This window comes from Rana temporaria, chromosome 9 (genome assembly GCF_905171775.1).
Source record: "Rana temporaria chromosome 9, aRanTem1.1, whole genome shotgun sequence".
In the NCBI taxonomy this organism is placed as follows: domain Eukaryota; kingdom Metazoa; phylum Chordata; class Amphibia; order Anura; family Ranidae; genus Rana; species Rana temporaria.
Window position 1 is genome coordinate 146,914,784 of NC_053497.1, and position 19,853 is coordinate 146,934,636.

At 44.7% G+C, this 19,853-nt stretch overlaps 1 protein-coding gene and 1 long non-coding RNA gene across 18 annotated transcripts in view; one reads left to right on the forward strand and one right to left on the reverse strand.

Annotated features, from left to right (window-relative positions):
- DNM1 (dynamin 1) overlaps positions 1 to 19,853 on the reverse strand; it is a 226,670-nt gene that overhangs the window by 157,479 nt on the left and 49,338 nt on the right. For all 17 annotated transcript variants that reach the window (XM_040324788.1, XM_040324782.1, XM_040324796.1 and 14 more), the window contains exon 3: positions 2,974 to 3,047. In XM_040324788.1, coding sequence (XP_040180722.1) covers positions 2,974 to 3,047 — 74 coding nt within the window. The remainder of the gene's footprint in view (positions 1 to 2,973; positions 3,048 to 19,853) is intronic.
- LOC120914211 lies at positions 1,547 to 2,563 on the forward strand. Its single transcript, XR_005743635.1, has 2 exons — positions 1,547 to 2,242; positions 2,337 to 2,563. It is a non-coding gene; the product is annotated as an uncharacterized LOC120914211 (long non-coding RNA).

The following is a 19,853-nucleotide window of genomic DNA, read 5'->3' on the forward strand; positions in this document are numbered from 1 at the left end:
CAAGCCACAAAAGAAAAATCTAGCAAATTTCCTGCTGCCATCATCTGCGGATTGTGGTAGTTCGGCAGATCGATGACCAGTATCCTATATTTAAAAAGCCATCAATTAAAGTACTATTTATAGAAAAAGGACTACTAAAAGGATATATCCTGTCTATTGTCTTCTGTGCACTTATGCTGAATCAGGAAAGGAAGAGTCTACTATGTATAGTAAGCAGCAGAAAGAGTACAAAGCTAATGATATTGAGCTCCAAGTATAAAAACTCAGGCAACAAAATATTTCTGTGTGGTTGAAACAAGATTCAATGTCAATATTCACTTTGAAAAATACATTTTTTTTAATGAAATGAAAAAACTCAACTGTTCATACAATGTATAAGCTTTGTGAACTGGGCACCGACTTTGTGGTAAATCCCATTACTTGTTTGCTCGGTTATACTGACTGATCCTTAATTGACCAAACCTTGGTGCTCACCATCTCTATTGAGATGCTATACCATCGCTATTCATCGCTCACAAACTAATTGCACGTAAATAGATCTCATCCTGATTGCCCAGTGCCCACTGTGTCCGAATAGATAACAGATCTTAACTGCTCTATGTCTTTTGAAATACACACATACAACCTTAAAAATGTCATGCAAAAGTTTTGCGCCATGTGGTTCCAGTGGATAGAGTTCATGCACCCTAACCTTTGGGAGCCTTTTTTGGTTGTTTAACATTTCCGTATCTGGATGTACTTGAATATTTGTAGGCACTGTTAAGCTCTGTGTACCTAAAGATTTATGTGGACATTATCAGCTTCTGACCTCCGTGGTGACCGCTCCTTTCTCCATCTCTTACCACGGTTTCGTCCTGTGTGGTGAGTTGTTTCTATGTTTTTTACAAAAAATGTAAAAACACTTTTCCATAAATAAGATATGATTAAAAAAAAAAGTGGGAACATTTGGCCTAGGAAGCAAACACCCAACCGACTCCTTCATAGTTGGAAAAAGATTTCCGTGAGCTTAATGTGCGCCACTCAAAGTGTGCCATTGAGTCTCAGTGACTGGTGGCCATGGTGTGTGCATAGTCTTACAGAACATTGTTTCTTGTACCACATTTTAAACATACATAACAAACATATGATAATAAATAAGCACAATGCATTTTCAGTTTTGTATCACACCATGGACTTTCATTGCAGCTCTATGCATTTGGTCACAAAATATCTCAGAGCCATAAAGGAAGTTAATGTTTAAAGTAGTTTGTCTGCATGTGATTGCAGGTCACAGGAAGCAGATACTGTAGTTATATAACATATAGCAGTTGCCTCTGAGTGCTGGACCCGCTCTGATTGATATCTAAATAGGGCAGTATTTCTACTTAAATCTAATATGTGCACATATATAAGTCTCTTTGCCTCCTTCCCAGTCTTCCCCTGATGCCAGGTAAGTCATTAAACTTAGGCACCTTTCACATGAGGTGGACTCCGAATTGATCAGAAGAGGATCTGTTCGGTGATCCCCTTCTGATGTCCACTTAGTTTATGGCGTTGTCCGCGTTTCCTGGTTCTCCGGGTTGCAGACATCGGCATTGGCTATAGCTGCATAGTTTGCTTCTGGGATGACTCGCGCCGCGCGCATTTGGTTGATATATATGCATGCGGTGGGCCTGCGTGATGTCACCATGTGCACGGCGCGACCAATCCCGAGGCGAAGGCAGGGTCTCCAATTCACTGTTGACGCGGCCCGCTTGGGGTGCGTGCCGCATCGTCATGGAGATCTATGACACACCGCCATCATTGGCCAGGTATGTCATGTGACTAGATCCAGCCAATGAGGCAAAGCAGAGGGGTTTAAAAGGACGCCAGGGGGATTACATGGCGTCATTCCCTCTCCTCTGCTAATCAGTGGAGGAGTTGTATGCAGATCTGCCGATTTATTAGGTGGAACTTTTTGAGAGGTCTCTGGACGTTTCTCCCCCCTTTTTTAAGGAACATCTGTTTAGGCCTCTGTTGTGGTGAGTCTAGTAACTCCTTTCTGTCTATGGGACATTACCTCATAGTCAATTTTTTTTAATTTATAAGTTCCCTCCTATGTTTTTTATCATTCAGCAGACCTTTATAGGTGCCATTTTATTGGATAAGTTATCCGGATCCCTTATGGGAGGTTGGGCATGTTGGAGGTGCACAGAGAGACCGTACAAGGGGAATCTATATCAGCATTGTGACTTCCATGGGAAGTGTATATGCTTTAATGAAGGTAATGAAGTGAGTCAACCTTTATTTACACCACTGGGGGTGTGGGAGGGTGAATCAATACTTGTTGTACTAAATGATCTTTTTTTAAATTGTAGACAAAGATACAAATTAAATATCCCTGAGGAAGAACTATCTTTTAACTGTTTGAAACGCGTTGGTTAAAGCCATCGTTCAACTGTCTCTAGAAGATCTGGAGGTTTTGAATCCTGGCTATTGTATCATTTGTTCATCATTCAGCTACTTTATGGTTTTAATGTTTGCAACATAATACATGTATTGTATATAATGATTTTTTTTGTACAAATAAATTATTATTTTTTTATATATTTTGTTCTTGTTGCCAATATAATCCCAATACAAGAGTTTTTTTCACATATTAAGCTCTCAAGGGATGATGGCAACCACATGTTTTGACGTATGAGTTGACCAAAATTTAAAACACCTAGAGCAGGCATGTCCAAAGTCCGGCACACGGGCCAATCACGGCCCGCGGTCCGGTTTAGAATGGCCTACCTGGTTATCTACACATATATATCTTTTGTGGCCCCCGACGATCTCACAGCACCGGGGCCAAAAAAGATATACTGTATTTATCAGCACTGACTTCTTACAACTAGTTGTGATATATGCTGACATGGGTCACACCAGGAATAGCCAGAATGTCTCAAACATAAATCACATACAACAGGATGATGTCGGCAAAGCACAATGCACAGTTAGTATTTTGCTCACCTGTAGGGCAAGTGACCAGCTGAAGGACAAGAGGTCTACGGGTAACAATGCCAGATCCACGGGGAAGGAAATCCCTGAAATAAAAAAATAAAGGGTTAGTGATAGAATATACGACAACATGCATCAGACAAATCTCCAAAGGGCAGGACACTATGGACCTTTACTGGAGTGTAAGGAGGAACAAACTAAAAAGACAACTTTACATTCTTTATTCACATAAGATTTATAGATAAAAAATGTGTAAATTGCTGTTAAAATAGACAGTTAAAATTCCTTATTCAGTAAGATGCTATTCCCTGTGCATAAACTGTAGCCTCCAAATGTATAAATGGGGTCCCAGCCCGCCTAGTTGTTGCCTCTATGTGATTCGCAGGGTAAACCCGCTTCCCCAGGAGGACTCTAAGTGGTAATAATCGTAAATATGAACAATATAGCTCCTGTGCCGCATACACACAACCTTACATGATGAGAAAAATATAAAAAAAATTAATTGGTCGTGAAAAACGGCCTTGTGTAGGCTCCAGAGCATTTTTCTCGACGAGAAAAATGGGCATTAAAAATTTAGAACATGCTCTATTTTTTCTCGTCGTGAAAACAGTTGTGTGTAGGCTTTAACGAGGGGGAAAAAAACTTGCATGCTCAGAAGCAAGCAAGAAGATGGAAAATTTGCATAATCAGCCCAAAAGGTGGCGCGTTTACAAGCTGTTACAGGCATTTGGCGTTTCAAATGTCTCTGAACAACCATCCTAAACGCATTTTCTTAGCTTTCCAAAAAATGCTTCTAAACTCAACTGCCTAGAAATGACTGTTGCTTTCTAATTACTAATACATTTCAGCTGGTGTCTTGGCTTTTCATGCCTTTTTGCACCTCCCTTTCTTCATGCGTTCAATACTTTTTCCCTGTGTCATTCCATTTCTTTACACATAACTTTATTTCTGAACTTATTTGTTTTAATTTCTTTTTATGTATGGATTGCATGGATTGGTATCGACATGTGGTGAAAATGTATTGTCAATAGCACCTTAAGAAATATATTTAACTAGAAAAATGGTGACGTGTTCAATGCTTATTTTACCCGCTGTATGATCAGATCAGATGCAAATAATGCTCAGAGTTCTTTAGTGCAGAGTAATGATCACATCGGTATGCATTCATCTTATCCATCTGCAACTTAATCAATATTCCTGGGATCATGTGTGTCCTTCTCCTCTACTGGAGCCCTGTCTAATCACTCTCTTCTTAATTATTCATGGTCAGAGGGCTGCCAGCCAGGAAACGGAAAGTTGAGTTTCATGTGTGATCTGGTTAGATAAACACACATGGATGGAAAGCCAAATAGAACTACAGATCATACAGAGACATAACAAGGCCCGTGTCTCTTCTCTAAATCTTTGTTTTGTAACAAATAATGTAGACTGAGCATCAACATGTTCCTTGTCTGCATATTTCCACGCAGCACCCCTTGTCTACATATTTGCATGCAGTTCCTAATACTATTGTATAGAAAACAACATGAGGCATGCATGTTCAAGTACTAACACTAGTTGCATTTAAAAATAATGTAAATGATTTTCATGAATACACAGTTACATTTATTAGTGTTGTGTTTATATTTGCCTGGACTTCAGCTTTAAGGCCCCATTCACAGTATGATGTGTGGCGCCATGCAGACATCACCCATATGCCTGTTGTGCACATACGATAGCCCATTAATTTCTATAGGCTGCCTTACGTGCAACAAATGTTGAAAAGCAGCTCATGCACACTGTTGAGCTGTGTGTCCTGTATTTTTTGCATGGCACTCTTGGGGTTTCATTAACAATGAATGACACGGCAATCATGACAGCATTCACATGTTTCTATATATACATATTTATGGTCGTGGCCCTCTGACCGAGACAAATATGGATCACAAACAGGCGACAAGACTTACAACATAAAATAGACCTGAGGTGTGCCTTAGTCATCTGGTCGGTATGCCAAGAAAAGGGGGTATACCCAAGATAAGAAATGGATGATTATGCAGAGGAATGTGCTGAGAAGTGCCCTGAAAAAGGGGAAGGGAGGGAGGGTATCGCACACTGGAACCGACAAGGAGCAAGGGCGAGTGGTCTGCTTAAATACCACCGGGCTCCTCCGATAAATTCAGGCCACCATATTGGCCTTCTAACTTATGGTCTGGGACGCAGCTGACCCTGCTCCAATCCGCAAGGAATGTCTGGAGTAACGGCCGGGGTCGAGGACCAGGTTGACTAGTAGAATCCTAGTGTGCCTAATGAACTGGCTGCCACTAAGGGGGCTGGTCAGCAAAGGCAACAACGGGCTACAGTCTTTTTGGCTGGGAAGGTGCGATAGTGGTTGGTCGAATAACGTCACTGGGCACCAGGCGTAGTTAGTCTGAAAAGAGGTCAACCGATTGGTGGGTTTTGGAGAGTGTAAAATGAAGGACGTAATTGTTCTGATAGCTGATAGCTAATGGGATACAGCTCGAAGCTGAGGACCGGGTGAAGCTAGGTTTTAAAAGGATTTCTGGATGGCCAAGGTTCAGCGAACCAGTGTCGGACGAAAATAACAGCAAAAGCCTATGGAGGCTGCGGCATTTGTGACTACCTGTGGCGACTGAGCCGATGGGCCGCATTGCTAATTCTGCTATCGCTGCTGGGTCTAGTTTGAGAATTTGATCAGGGTCTCGAGCCTGAGTGAGAAAAACCAAGAGCCGTGAAATAAACTACTGCCCCATAGGAGTAATCCTCATGGAAAAATTGAGCAGCCCTAACAAGGACTGCAGCTACCTCTTAATACACCCTTGTAACAGGGTCAATTCATGGATGACCGACCTGATCTGGCTTAGTTTGACAGGAGGCAGGTTGGCCTGCATGGCATGTGTGTCCAGGGTGATGCCTAGGAAGGTGATAGACTGTGTTGGGTCCTCCACTTAATGTTCGGCTATGGGCACGTTGAGTTTGTTGAACACCACTCTTAACTTGTCTAGGTCTGCCTGGGGTATGCCTGACTGTTCGATGAGTAGGAAATCATCCAGGTAATGGATAACCACCTGACACTGGGTCAGGTGTGATAGGATCAATGTAACGGACTGGGTGAAAACATCGAACAGCCACGGCTGCTTTTGGACCCAAAGGTCAACTTGATGATAAAGTAATAAGCATCTCTCCACTTAATGCTGTGCCACCGCCAGAGAAAGGATTTTGAATGCATCTGAGATGTCTGCTTTAGACAGCCAGGCACCAGTACCTATTCTTATGATGGTCTGGATGGCTAAGTCAACTGATGCATATTTGAGGGAGAACTACTCGGAAGGAATCAGAGAATTTAGACTTGGGGTGTGAAAGGAATGAGGCACAGACAAATCGTACACTAAGCAAAGTTTATTGGAGAACTTGCCCTTGACAAGCCCATTAGGGCTGACTCTCCAGGTCTGAAAAAGTAATTGTGGAAAAGGGCTGATGATGAAACCTTTGTCTAGTCCGGCCTGTAGAAGCCTGTCTATGGCCTGTTTATAGAATGGAGGTTCTTGCATTTGTGAGTGGAGTGAGGTAGAGTGATGAGGCCAAGGTGGCCATAAAGCTGTGCACCAGGAAAAAGGCTGGTGAAGGGGTGGGGTGTGTGGAGAGGTAAAATATATACACACACAAACACACACACGTTTTTTTGAGGTGTCCCATCCTGATATGCAACTGACCCTGGTGAAGGATGCGATCCCTATTTATTTTTTTATTTTTTTTAAAGAAACAACGTCCAACCTGGTGCAGGATGGAACCTGATCTCGACTGACTTAAGGGAGAAATGAGAGAGAAAACGAAAAAGTGGCTCGTATGAAAATGCCACTGGAGACAAGTGGCTGATTAAAAAATTATGTGTGACCGATTGTGTGCCACTGGGACTGTGCTTGCAGCAATTGCAAGAAGTCTATGCTGGGATGCAGTTTTAAAATGTTCACAAGAAGTTATGCATATATGCGTGTGCTTGGATGCGTGCTTGCAATGATTGCAAGAGGCTGTGTTTGGATGCATGTTTGCAGCGATTGCAAATGTCTGTGGGGCTGGAGGCATGCTTGCAGCGATTGCAAGGTTAAAGCGGAGTTCCACCCAGAAATAAAACTTCCGTTGATCCGGTTCCTCCCCCTCTTTAGTGTCACATTTGGCACCGTTAAGGGGGGAGCAGATACCTGTTTAATACAAGTAGCCACAGAATCTATGGTGAACTAGGCCGTGTACTGCCTCTCCTCCATCCCGCCGCTGTCTTCTGTGAGACACATAGGTCCCAGAAGACAGTAGGGACCATTCAGAGCAAGGCTTCACTTCCTGATCCCCTTACTGAAGATGCCGGAACCTGCACCCGGAGTCGAGGGACTGGTCAGCTTCCGGCGAGGACATCACAGGCGCCCTGGTCAGGTGAGTGTCCTTATTTTAAAAGTCAGCAGCTGCAGTATTTGTAGCTGCTGACTTTTAATTTTGTTTTTATCTGGTGGAACTCAGTTTTAAGGTGGCCTTACTGGCAGGCGAATGAAGAAAAGGATAGGAGAAATGTTGAATGCGTAGGTGCTAAAGAGCGTGAGTAAATGAATCCGATACAAATCGTGGCGCTGCCGTCGCAGCTAGGCTCGAATCGGATTGTGACAGATACAAAAGTTTTCCAACCCGCTAAGAGATGGTTGTAGGGTAGGAGATGAACCAATATGAATCGGTATGTAGTGTGTCCGATACGAATCGATGTGTCGGTAATGCGACTAGATTTGAACCGGAGGGTAAATTATATGAATAAAGACACGACTGATATGAATCAGTTGTAGGGTAGAGGGTGATCCGATAAAAATAGGTGTGTGTGCAGTGCATCCGATACAAATCGTTATGCCACCTATGCAACTAGATTTGGAGTATGAAAAAATGAATCCGATACAAATCGGTTGTAGGGCAAGACATGAACCAATACGAATAGGTAGGTAGGGTAAATGACAAGACCAGAGTAAATAACATGAACCGATACGAATCGGTAATGGGGTAAGCATTATGAATCGATATGAATCGCCGTGTGCTATGTATCCGATGCGAAACGTTGGCTGCCGACGCGACTAGTTTCAAATCGGACTATAGAAAGTATGCAATGTATCCAATACAAATCGGTTGAAAAGAGAAATTACTCTGACACAAATCATTTGAAAAATGTATGAAATGAATTTCATACGAATCGGTAGTAAGATGTATGAAATGCTACCCCTTAGACCCCTTTCACACTGAGGCGTTTTTCAGGTGCTTTAGGGCTAAAAATAGTGCCTGTAAAACGCCTCCCCTGCAGCCCCAGTGTGAAAGCCTGAGTGCTTTCACACTGGGGCTCCGTCACTGCCCCTGCAAAGCAATTTGGCAGTGGTGCTTTTAACCCTTTTCTTGGCCGCTAGCGGGGTTAAAAGTGCCCCAAAGGCCGAAAAGTGACGCTTTACCACTAACGTGCGCACGCTGTTAGTGTAAAGGGATCTTACTCTCAAACCAAACACATACCAACCACCCAGTCCCCCCAGGCTAATCAAAGTGCAGACATGACACCAGGTGGGTCTAATTACCACCTCAATCAGTCACAGAACCCATGCAAACAATGCATGCGCATCTCCAAATGGATGAGACAGTAACCCCATGGACAGTGAATCCTATTACCGGTGAAGCCTGTTTCGAGAGATATCGGACAATGACCGACAGCAGCTCAGAGGCTTGGATCCACAAATGAATCGTATGTTTTGTAAATGGGATGACAAACAAGGCAGAAGGAACCTACGAATGTACTATGCCTGTGTCGAATGATGCCGGGACACGACCGACCACAACTCGGAGGCAGCTTTAGTATGAAAGGGATGCGGGATATTATACATAACGAATTGCAACACTGCATATGATACGAAAAGTTTTGAATCCTGCCTGCAACAGCGAGTGAGAACCGCAGACGAAGACCACGAATGGAGAAGCCACAACACACTTTTGATCGAACGCACAGACTCACGAACATGAGGAGAGCTGGGAAGAGTCAGCCTACTGATGTGAAGTATCACGCACTGGAACCGACAAGGAGCAAGGGCGAGTGGTCTGCTTAAAATACCCTCCGGGCTCCTCCTATAAATTTATGCCACCATACTGGCCTTCTTACATATACATGTATATTTATATATATAGTTGCAATATACACAATTGTTACATACTAGCAACTACAATGAACGCAGTGTTACTTGTTTGTGTATAACTGAACCAAAACATTCTAATGCCCTGGTATATGATAAGGAGAAGTTTTCAAAATGGACCAACAGCAACTACCCCCAGTCACTTCTCCGGTTCCCTTTAACCTATGAACTTACGAAGATGAGTTAAGAGCTGTGACTGTGTAATCCCTGGATAGCTGGTAGACTAATCTTGCTGTGCATAATATCAATCTGCACCTTTAAGGTAAAGCCGGATTAGAGGCCAGAGGAAGAGAGAGCAAGGTTGGGGAAGGGGCAGTCATCACAACTCAGCTAAGAGAAGAAGAAAAAAGACCTAAAATATGACTTAAAAAAAGAGAATAAATTACAATGAGCGCCTAACAAGTATAACAACAATTCTGCCTCAACTCAGGATGGGTGGAGGTGATATGAAGATCATACAGAGCTATAATATTCCAAAGGCTTTTGTACCCAACAAGGTTTTATAGCTGGACATATCGCCTTGTAGAAAGTAGGAATAAAGACCCTTGTGTCAAAAAGGTTTACATAAAAATGTAGAGCTTCTTTTTAACAGCACAGACCAACAAAAAAGATAAGCTCTACAGCACAGGTGTCAAACACAAGGCCTGCGGGCCGAATCCGGCCCTCCAGGCCATTTCATGTGGCCCTCGCACCTCTCCTGCAGCTGCAGGAGAGCTCCAGCCCTCCTCTGGTCCTACTCCAGACCCTTACTTTCTGCTTTCAAACATGCATCCAGCTTCTTCCCAGGAGCAGCATAAGGAAAGAGGGGTGCACTGTGATGTAAGGGAGAGTGGGGGAGAGTGGAGAACTTCTGATGGTGGGGGGGGCTCTATATGGGGAGGGGATGCACTGGACATCTAATCTTACAGATACAACCAGCCCTTTTGAGGGCAATCATAATGCTAATTCGGCCCGCTAAGAAATTGAGTTTGACACCCCTGCTCTACAGTCTTCTGGCTGAATTTAGCTAAAATGCCATGAGGTAAACAGAGCGGGAAACAAAATAAAAATAAAGTTATTACAATTGATATCTTTTGAAGCATGTTGCTCCTCCCTCAAACCCTTCCCTGCCTCCATCCCCAGTAATTATCAGGCAGTCGTGGGGGCCGGGCACTGTGATATAAAGAGAACTGCACTGCAATGATTACAGTGCCCCTTTACAGTGCAGTCCCCATTATATCATTGTGCCCCTAGCAATCACAGCCCCCCATCACAGTGCCCTTTGCAGTCATACCCCCCCCCCTTTTCTCTAATTACAGTGCCCCCTGTGCAGTCCTAACTTTGGCAGGGCAGATGGGGTATTCAGCCTGTGTGTCCTCTCATGGGTCTCCCGCCCTGCCGACCAGTGGTGTAGTTTGGCTTTCTTGTGCTGCCCTAGGCAAGACTAAAATTGAGTGCTCCCCCCATCTAAATTTGTCCCACCCCAGCCTCGGTATATAGTTCTTGTCTCAGGGCTTGATGTGGAAGCTGCAGCCTTTCACAGTGAACAGCTGTGGCTTCCTCATCAGACCCAGAGACATGATTCTTCCAAGTGCCACATGTGGTCAATGAAGTAAAGGATGGGGTCAGCAGGAAATATTACAGGCTCAGCAGGATAGAGGATGAGGTACTGGTGGGCACTGATGAGGAGGCATTCCCATGGATGCATAAGTGCATCCATGGGAAGGCACCCCAATACCTATGCGAAAAAATAAAAAAACGTACAATCCCAATCGCATTCTGCGATCCACCGACCAAAATCTGCTCCAGATGCCCAAAGCCAGATACAAATCCAAAGGGGAAAGAAGATTTGCGTTCCAAGGCCCTAGGCTATGGAACGCTTTACCAACCAGCATTAGGTTGGAGGAGAACCACTTGGCCTTCAGAAGAAAGATCAAAACTCATCTCTTTTGATCTCAAAGGAGAAAGGAACAACAAGCGCCCAGAGGCGATTTAGTTCGCATGTGCTGCGCTATATAAGTTTCTCACTCACTCACTCACTGATATTCGCCATGATGAGGAATCACTAATGAGCACTGATAGTGGAACAAAAGGGGAGGGGAAGTAATGAAATTGTTAATGGACTGATATTGTATATGTTTCTAATGTATCCTTTGTGTTATTAAAATTAATAAAAAACAATTTAAAAAAAAAGAAAAATGAACACTGATAGGTGGCACTAATAGGTGGCACAGATAGGCAGGACCGATTGGCAGCACTGATGGGCACAGATAGGCATCACTGATAGGTGACACTGATGGGCACTGATTGGCAGCAGTGATGAGCACTGACAATATCATCCCATCAGCAGGGCAGGGGGCAGGAGGAGCTGCAGATCTGGATCATATTATCCACTTGCCGACCACCCCATGTATATGTACTGCAGGGGGGAGGTTCTCCTGCACGAAATCACTTACCTGTACGACCACCTCCGGTTGTGACCCACCGATCGTTCCCGAGAGAGGCAGAACAGCAGTCTGCCTATGTAAACAATGCAGATCGCTGTTTTGTGACAAGGGAAGACAGATCTTTTGTTTCTGCTAAGCACGAACGCTGATCTCTGTCTTCCCACAGTTAAAGCATCCCCCTCACAGTTAGAAAGCACTCCCTGATGGTAAACCCTTCCCTGCCAGTGTCATTAATACAGTGACGGTGCATATTTTTGAGGACTGATCACTGTATTAGTGTCACTGGTCCCCACAAAAAGTGTCACGGTCGGTTTGGTCCGATGAGAATGAACCGAAGTTTATTTTCATCGGACCAACCCGACCGTGTGTATAGGCTATTGGTCTGGTTTCCTTCGGTCCAAAATTTCTAAACATGCTTCAAAACCGAACCGATGGACCGCTGCCCCATCGGACCTAACCGACGGTTAGTACAGAAAAGCATCGGTTCAAAACCCGCGCATGCTCAGAATCAAGTCGACGCATGCTTGGAAGCATTGAACTTCGTTTTATTCAGCACGTCGTGTGTTTGACGTCACCGCGTTCTGATCCGATCAGATTTTGGACTGATGGTGTGTACACATATTAGGCCGTACGGCCACTTCAGAGGTGAACCGATGAAAACGGTCCGACGGGCCAGTCTCATCGGTTTGGTCCGACCATGTGTACGGGGCCTTAGTGTCCGATTAGTCCGCTGTGTGGTTGCAGTTCCGTTATAAGTCGCTGATCGCCACCATTACTAGTAAAAAAAAATAACTTTATATGCTATAACTTTTGCACAGACCAATCAATATAAGCTTACTGGGATATTTTTTTAACAAAAATATGCAGAATACAGATTGGACTAAATTGATGAATAAATTCGTTTTTGTAAATTTTTATCATTGGATTTGTTTTATAGCTAATAGTAAAATAATATATATATATATATATATTTTAAATTGTCTCTCTTTTTTTTGTTTACAGTGCAAAAAATAAAAAGAGGTGATCAAAATACCACCAAGAAAAAGCTCTAATTTTTAGGGAAAAGGAAGGACATCCATTTTATTTGCATACAGCGCCGCACAACAGTGCAATTGTCAGTTAAAGTAACACAGTGCCAAATTGCAAAAATTGGCCTGTTCGTGAAGGAAGGGGAAAACCTTCCAGGGATTATTAATATGAAAAAACTCCTGCTTTCTGTGCAGATCTCCACTACCTCCTACCCCCTGCTCTGCTGATAGGATGGCATCGGGAGAGTCGGGAGAGGAGACACAGGCATGGCTGCATACCAGGAAATAAGCGGCGACTGCTTACCTCCCATTGTGCGGCCCGGTCATCAACAGCCCGCTCGTTAGAACATGCGACCAGGTGTGCCCTATGACCAGTCTGGGCCTGTTCATGAAGCAGACTTTGTGTACAAGGTAACAGCCATGTTGGGTCTTCCCCAAACTGTTAATACAAGGTTAGAAGTGCACAATGTGTCTTTGTACTGTAAGCTGCAGCATTAATAAAATCCTTCACTGGAAACATCTAATTATTCATTTGGAGGTGTGTACGAATGGCCATTAGGTACTTATATATAGATAGATTTGATAGGGCTGAAATATACGTGGGCACCATAAAATGTCAATAGAAATTAGCACTTTGGATTGGGGCAGAAACAGGCATAATAGAAATTTCCACCCATAATACTCAATTCTGGTTTTGTTCAGTGTATATCAAAAACTTAAAGCGGAGTTCCACTCAAAAGTGGAACTTCCACTTATCCGTCTCTTCTCCCCCTCCGATGCCACATTTGGCACCTTCCGGGGGGGCGACAGGTACCTGTTTTTGACAGATACCGTTTCCCGCTTCAGGGAGATGGGGCCGGTCTCCCGGAAGTTCAGGCCTCCTCCTCCTTCCACCGCCACCAAACCAGTTAGAAAGCGCAGAGCGCTTCGCAGTAGGGAACCAGGTTCTCTTACCAGGAATGGCAGCGGCTGCAACCGACAGCCGATCCGATCGGCTGGGGTGTCGACATCGTGGGCTCTCCAGACAGGTAAGTGTCCACATATTAAAAGCCAGCAGCTGCAGTATTTGTAGCCGCTGACTTTTAATTTTCTGTGGGGGGGGGGACCTCCGCTTTAATTATATCTCGGAAAGGGCCTGTTCTATATATATACACATCAGTAAAGTGAGTCAAAATAATGTATTTCTGTTACTTTAACTTGTTGCGAATAATGTGGGAAGCTAAGAAATGTTTTGGCAAACAACTTACACAACTGTATTACCTTGTGAGCTGAGAGTCTGGCAGCCACAGAATGACTAATATATCACTTATACACTGTACATCTTGGCATACATAAAGCTGAAATGCTACATAGAATAGTACACCAAGTTCTTAGGGCCAGTTCACACCATAATTCTGGATGCGTTTCTGCATGCGCATTTTTATGTGTTCTGGTGCGTTTTTGATGCATTCTGGTGCGTCCCCCCCCCCTTTTTTTTTACTTAATTTCAAATCATGGCAATTTTGTCAATGTTTTCGTCGGCTTCATTTTTTCAGTGATGAAAACGAAATAAAAATAAAATTAGAATTCAGTCAATTGCCGAAAGCTATGATGAAAATCTATTCCAATTTTCATTTAGTCTACTTAATTCTAATGGGTTTAGTTAAATTGTAATGCATTATAACATCCTAGAGTAAAAATCTACTAACATGTTATTATTTATGTTATAAAATTGGTAGTAAAGTGGTATGTTTTTTTCCTTTTTAGGGGCCCTCTGCAGGTACAGGGTATATGCCATAATGTGCTAGTATGCAGACTTACCTGTCAAAAAAAGCCCTCAACCGCTGCGGTGTAATGGATCCGGCGGGTCCCGGGAGTGAGGGGGTGCACAGGGCAGAGAACTGGTCTGGGGAGGCTTTTATTTTACACAGTGCCACATCACATGCAGACAGACACCAATATGATGGAGGAGATCCTCTTCTGTGGTTTGCAGGGCATTGTTCCAGAACTCCCAGGCAGCAGGCAGACAGAGCGAGCCTACATCTCTCATCCAATACAGCTTGCCCATAGAGTCAGGGAGCTTTAACAGAGAGGTGGAGCTCCGAGGAAAGTGGAAGTTTAGCTGAGTACTGGAGATTTTAGTGAGAGATGATACCGCTCTAAAAACTGCTGATCCCTTGGCTTTGCTTCCGTCCCACTAAACCAAAAAGGGGCTGGCTATGCACAGGTGCATTGGAAAGAAGAAGATCCTGGACTGCCGCACTCCTTAAAACAATGGGGTAGATCCACGTACATCGGCGCATTATTGAGCCGGGCGTAGCGTATCTAAGATACACTACGCCGCCGTAACTTACCTTTTTTTTCCCGAATCCTCAAAGAATTTGCACCGTAAGTTACGGCGGCGTAGTGCATCTTTGGCGGCATAATGGCGCGGCATTCAAATCTCTGTGATGGGGGCGTGTTTTATGTAAATACGTTGTGACCCGAAGCAAACAAAGTTTTTTTTTTAACTGCGCATGCGCCGTCCGTGGGGGTATCCCAGTGCGCATGCTCGAAATTAACCCGGAACAAGCCTATGCTTCCGATGGTGACGTCATTCTACGCAAATCCCGATTCGCGAACGACTTACACAAACGACGTAAACATTTCAAATTTCTACGCGGGAACGACGGCCATACTTAACATTGAGTACGCCACCTTATAGCAGCTTTAACTATAAGCTGGAAAAAACCGAACGCAAACGACGTAAAAAAATGCGCCGGCCGGACGTACGTTCGTGGACTTCCGGGTATGAGTCTTGTGGCGGTGGGCGTTCCTAGTTGATTGACGTTCCTCCGACCGACGCATACTTGACGTCACGACTTTCCGAAAGAAGCCGAACGTCGCTGCGCAGGCGCCGTATAGAGCCGACTCTATACGGCGCCTGCGCAATGACGTTCGGCTTCTGTCGGAAAGTCGTGACGCGCAGTATGCGCCGGTCGGAGGAACGTCAATCAACTAGGTCCAGCAAGACTCATACCCGGAAGCCGAGGGATGAAACGGCGATATCGAGGTATGTACGAAAAAAAAAACAAAAAAAAAAGCCAGCCTACCCGCAGTGTAAGCAGTCTTCCGAATGTATTGTTAGAAATTTGTTTTAGGGGGAACCACCCCTTTAAGTTAACTGACAAAGCTGACTGATGGTCCGTACACACCATAGGTTATGTAGCGCCCCCTTACTGTTAGTATGGGCGTTACGCTAAAATTAATGGGGAATGGGAGGATTAGTTTACTTCTATTCATAATTTTTGGAAATTTGGGTTGTTTTTTCAGAATCTGTCCTGTAGGTCAGTCTGCGCTCCGGGGGTGCGTTATCACCCCCGGGCGGTAGGTGGCGCTAGAGGGGTTCTGAAAGACCCACCTTCCCCAGCAGACAATCAGAGGAGTTCTGCACTCGTTGGGCATGCTGGAGGGAGATATATCTGTGGCAACACCCATTGTTCGCTGTTCTGTGCGGGCCCCAGTTCCAGGTGCGGTATCCACCTTCAGGGTACGCGCATCCATGGGCCCCGCCACCGTGGCTTGCTTCACTGAGGTTACGCACCATGTGGAGCCTCGCCCTAATATTGAGAGGGGCCCCAGCGACTTGCTGGGTCCCAACCTTCTGCTGTTAGGATCCTAAGCTGGGAGCTGTACGATGGGGGATCGGCTCAAGGAGAACCTAGAACTAGAGGTTGTCTAGGAGGCCTAGACAAACCATCGGGGATCCGGTCACCACGCCACATGACAGGTATGCATAAGCTGTCAGTTGGTGACATAAAAAATCTGAATTGACTGGGAGGATTCACTCATCCTGATCTCACATACCTTAAATTGATACAGCCTGTACCAGAGGCTCTGAGTCAGGCCGGTGCTACAGGCCTGTTCCTCCCAGTGATCTTTAGGTGGCGCTCCGGCTGCCAGGCATGTGATAGTCGCCTGTCCGGGGGCACTTTACCCACCCTGATAGGGGTGGCGAAGAATTGAGTTACACTATTGCCAAGAGCAGGCTTGCTCTTTTTCACATTCAAGGCCTGATACTAAAGTTTCTCTACGCTCATCAACCTTTCTCTCTTGTGTGCCATGTTGATGTTGGCCAGGTTGGGCCTTGGAATAAAGCATTGAAAACTCATTCTGTGTCTGGACACTTGCTCTTCATCTACACTCACGGATGTCACCCCTAAACCAAGCCAAGAAGGAAACTCAGTAAGCCGATCACAAACTAATCAGCGTCTCCTTCGGGGGTAGCGCTACAGTTAAATAACCGATCGTGTCAGAACGGGGTGACGTAAAACACAACGACGTGCTTTTGCATACTAACGATCGGTTTTGACTTATCCGTTAGGCGTCCATCGGTTCAATTTTAAAGCAAGTTCTCATTTTTTTGACCAAAGGTTAAATAACCTATGGGGTCTACACAAGATCGGTTTGGACTGATGAAAACGGTCCTTCTGACCGTTCTCCTCTGGCGATCCTATCGTGTGTACGAGGCCTAAAACAATTCATATGTCTAAAATACGACTAAAACTAAAAAAAAACTAAACTAAATCGAACTTTGACATCAAAATTAACCAGTGATCTCAATTGAGGGCATGTGTGTTCCAGATGCATTCCATACAGGAAAAATGCTAAATGTTCTTCTTTTGTTGATTGCACTGGAACGCACTTCACTGGTGTGAACTAGGGCCATTGAAATCCATGTTAACCACTGTCCATGAGTTTTTTGATGCTGAATAAAAACACACTGGACTGCATTAGCTTACCTTAACCTCCTTAGCGGTATTCCCGAGTCTGGCTCGGGGTGAATTTTTCATACCAAAAGCGGTATCCCAGAGCCAGACTCAGGATCGCATTGCAGGATACAGGGGGAAGTTACTTACCTTGTCCCTGGATCCTGCAAAGTGTGTCCCCACTGTGTGTGCGAGCTCATTCGCTGTGTCTCCTCGCTCTATTCACTTTTTGAATTTGGCGCCGAACTCCGTCCCCGTGCGTCGCAACATCGCAGGGAACGGACGTTGCGACGCACGGGGACGGAGTTCGGCGCCAAATTCAAAAAGTGAAAAACTCAATACACATACAGTATACTGTAATCTTACAGATTACAGTACTGTATAAAGTAATTACACACCCCCTTTGTCCCTAGTGGTCTGCCCAGTGTCCTGCATGCAGTTTTATATTATAAAAACTGTTCTTTCTGCCTGGAAACTGGAGATTGTCCATAGCAACCAAAAAGTGTCCCTTTACGTCAAAAGTGGTTTTAGACCAGCTAGAAAACAGCGATAATAAATTGAAATCACTTGCAGAATTGAGCGATAGCGATTTGTGGGGAAATTTGTCATCAAACAATAAAAATAATGACAGTGACAATTCTGCAACTAAGCAAATTTCAGTGTTTTTGATTTGATTACATTATTGAATAATATTTATTATAATTACATTATTTGTTATAATTATTTATAGTTATTTATTATATTATAATTTATGATTTTGTGTTTCAAACTTTATCATACCCAGGATGTCTACTAGACTCTTGTTTGGACAGATTTAAGTGATTTATTCCTAAGGATTGCAGGTCTACAATATCATAAACCAAATTCCCATGCAAAATAATTGTACCGCTTCCAGCACCTAAAACCAGAAGGAATCATACCGCCAGAGAGGTTAAACGTAACAAACAAACAATGCTTAAACGTTGAAATGGTAGTAAACCGCAGTTGAAGAAAAAACAAAATCCCTTGCAAGGCAATGAATTGCATACTAGCACATCATCAAAGACTTACCTCAAAATTAAGCCCTTCAGCGCTGCATTGTCACCGCTGAGAGGGCTTCCATCTTCCCCCGGTATTTCTTCCATGTTAGGGGCCTCCAGCTACATGAGTGGCAGGCGGCGTGATGATGTCACTCCTCCGCATGCGTGTGGAAGCCGCTGTTTATAGCACCGGCTCTGAAGGTCCGGCACTGTATGACGAACCTTCAGAGCGCATGTGCCGGTGTCGTCACCAGCTGCATGCACTCCGATTATATCCTAAACAGTGTAAAGCAGGGGTCCTCAAACTTTTTAAACAGGGGGCCGGTTCGCTGTCCCTCAGACCATTAGAGGGCCGGACTATAAAAAAAAAACTATAAACAATTTCCTAAGCCCCCCCCCCTCACTATTGCAAGTCCCTCACGATCATTGCATTCCTCCCCTTCATCATTTTAAGCCCCTCATTGCAAGCCCCCCCTCACAATCATTAATTGCAAGCCGATCAAGATCATTGCAAGCCCCCCCAATCATCATTACATCATCATCATCATCATCATCATCCCCTCATTGCAACCCCCCTCACCTTGGCAACCCCCCCTCACCATCATCAGCCCCTCATTGCAACCCCCCCTCACCATTGCAAGCCCCCTCCCACCATCATCATCAGCCCCCCCCACCATCATCATCATCTTTACATCATCAGCCCCCCACCATCATCATCATCAGCCCCCCCCCCACCATCATCATCATTATTACATCATCACATCAATATCAGCCCCCCTCACCATCGCAAGCCCCCCCCTCCCTCCCTCACCATCGTAAGCCCCTCACAGCACTTTCTCCTTACTGTGCCACTGTTCACTCAACTGCTGTGAAGGTCCCACTGTGCTCACAGTGTTTGTAACAGTTCTGGCGCGCTGTGATAAATGTCCCGCCCTCCTCCTCCTAGACCAGCTTGTCTGATAGACAGAACACTGGCTCTATCACACAAGCTAGTCTAGGAGGAGGAGGGCGGGACATTTATCACAGCGCGCCCGAACTGTTAACACGGTCATCTCTGTGACACAGCGGGATCGCTGTGTTACAACCTGCAGTGTAACCGGCGTTGCCGGTCAGGGTCGGGTGGGCCGGTTACAAGTCCCCGGTGGGTCGTAGTTTGAGGACCCCTGGTGTAAAGCCTCGTACACACGGTCAGACTTCAAACAAACTTTTCCGTGGATTTTTGTCCGAAGGGAGTTGGCCAGGCACACCCATAGCATACACACACACTCTGACTTTTCTGCAAACTTTCCTAAAACTTTCCCAACATCACGTGGTTTTTCTGCTCTTTACCGCCATCCTTTGGCCAACTTCTGCTATAGTTGGTTGATTTTAACATTGGTTCTGGGCATGCGTATTTGTACTTCGGACAAAAGTCCAATGGATTCCTGTACACACGGTCGGACTTTGCACCATCTGACTTTTGTTGCCGAAAAGTTTGTCCGTTTGTAGAGTGAACTTT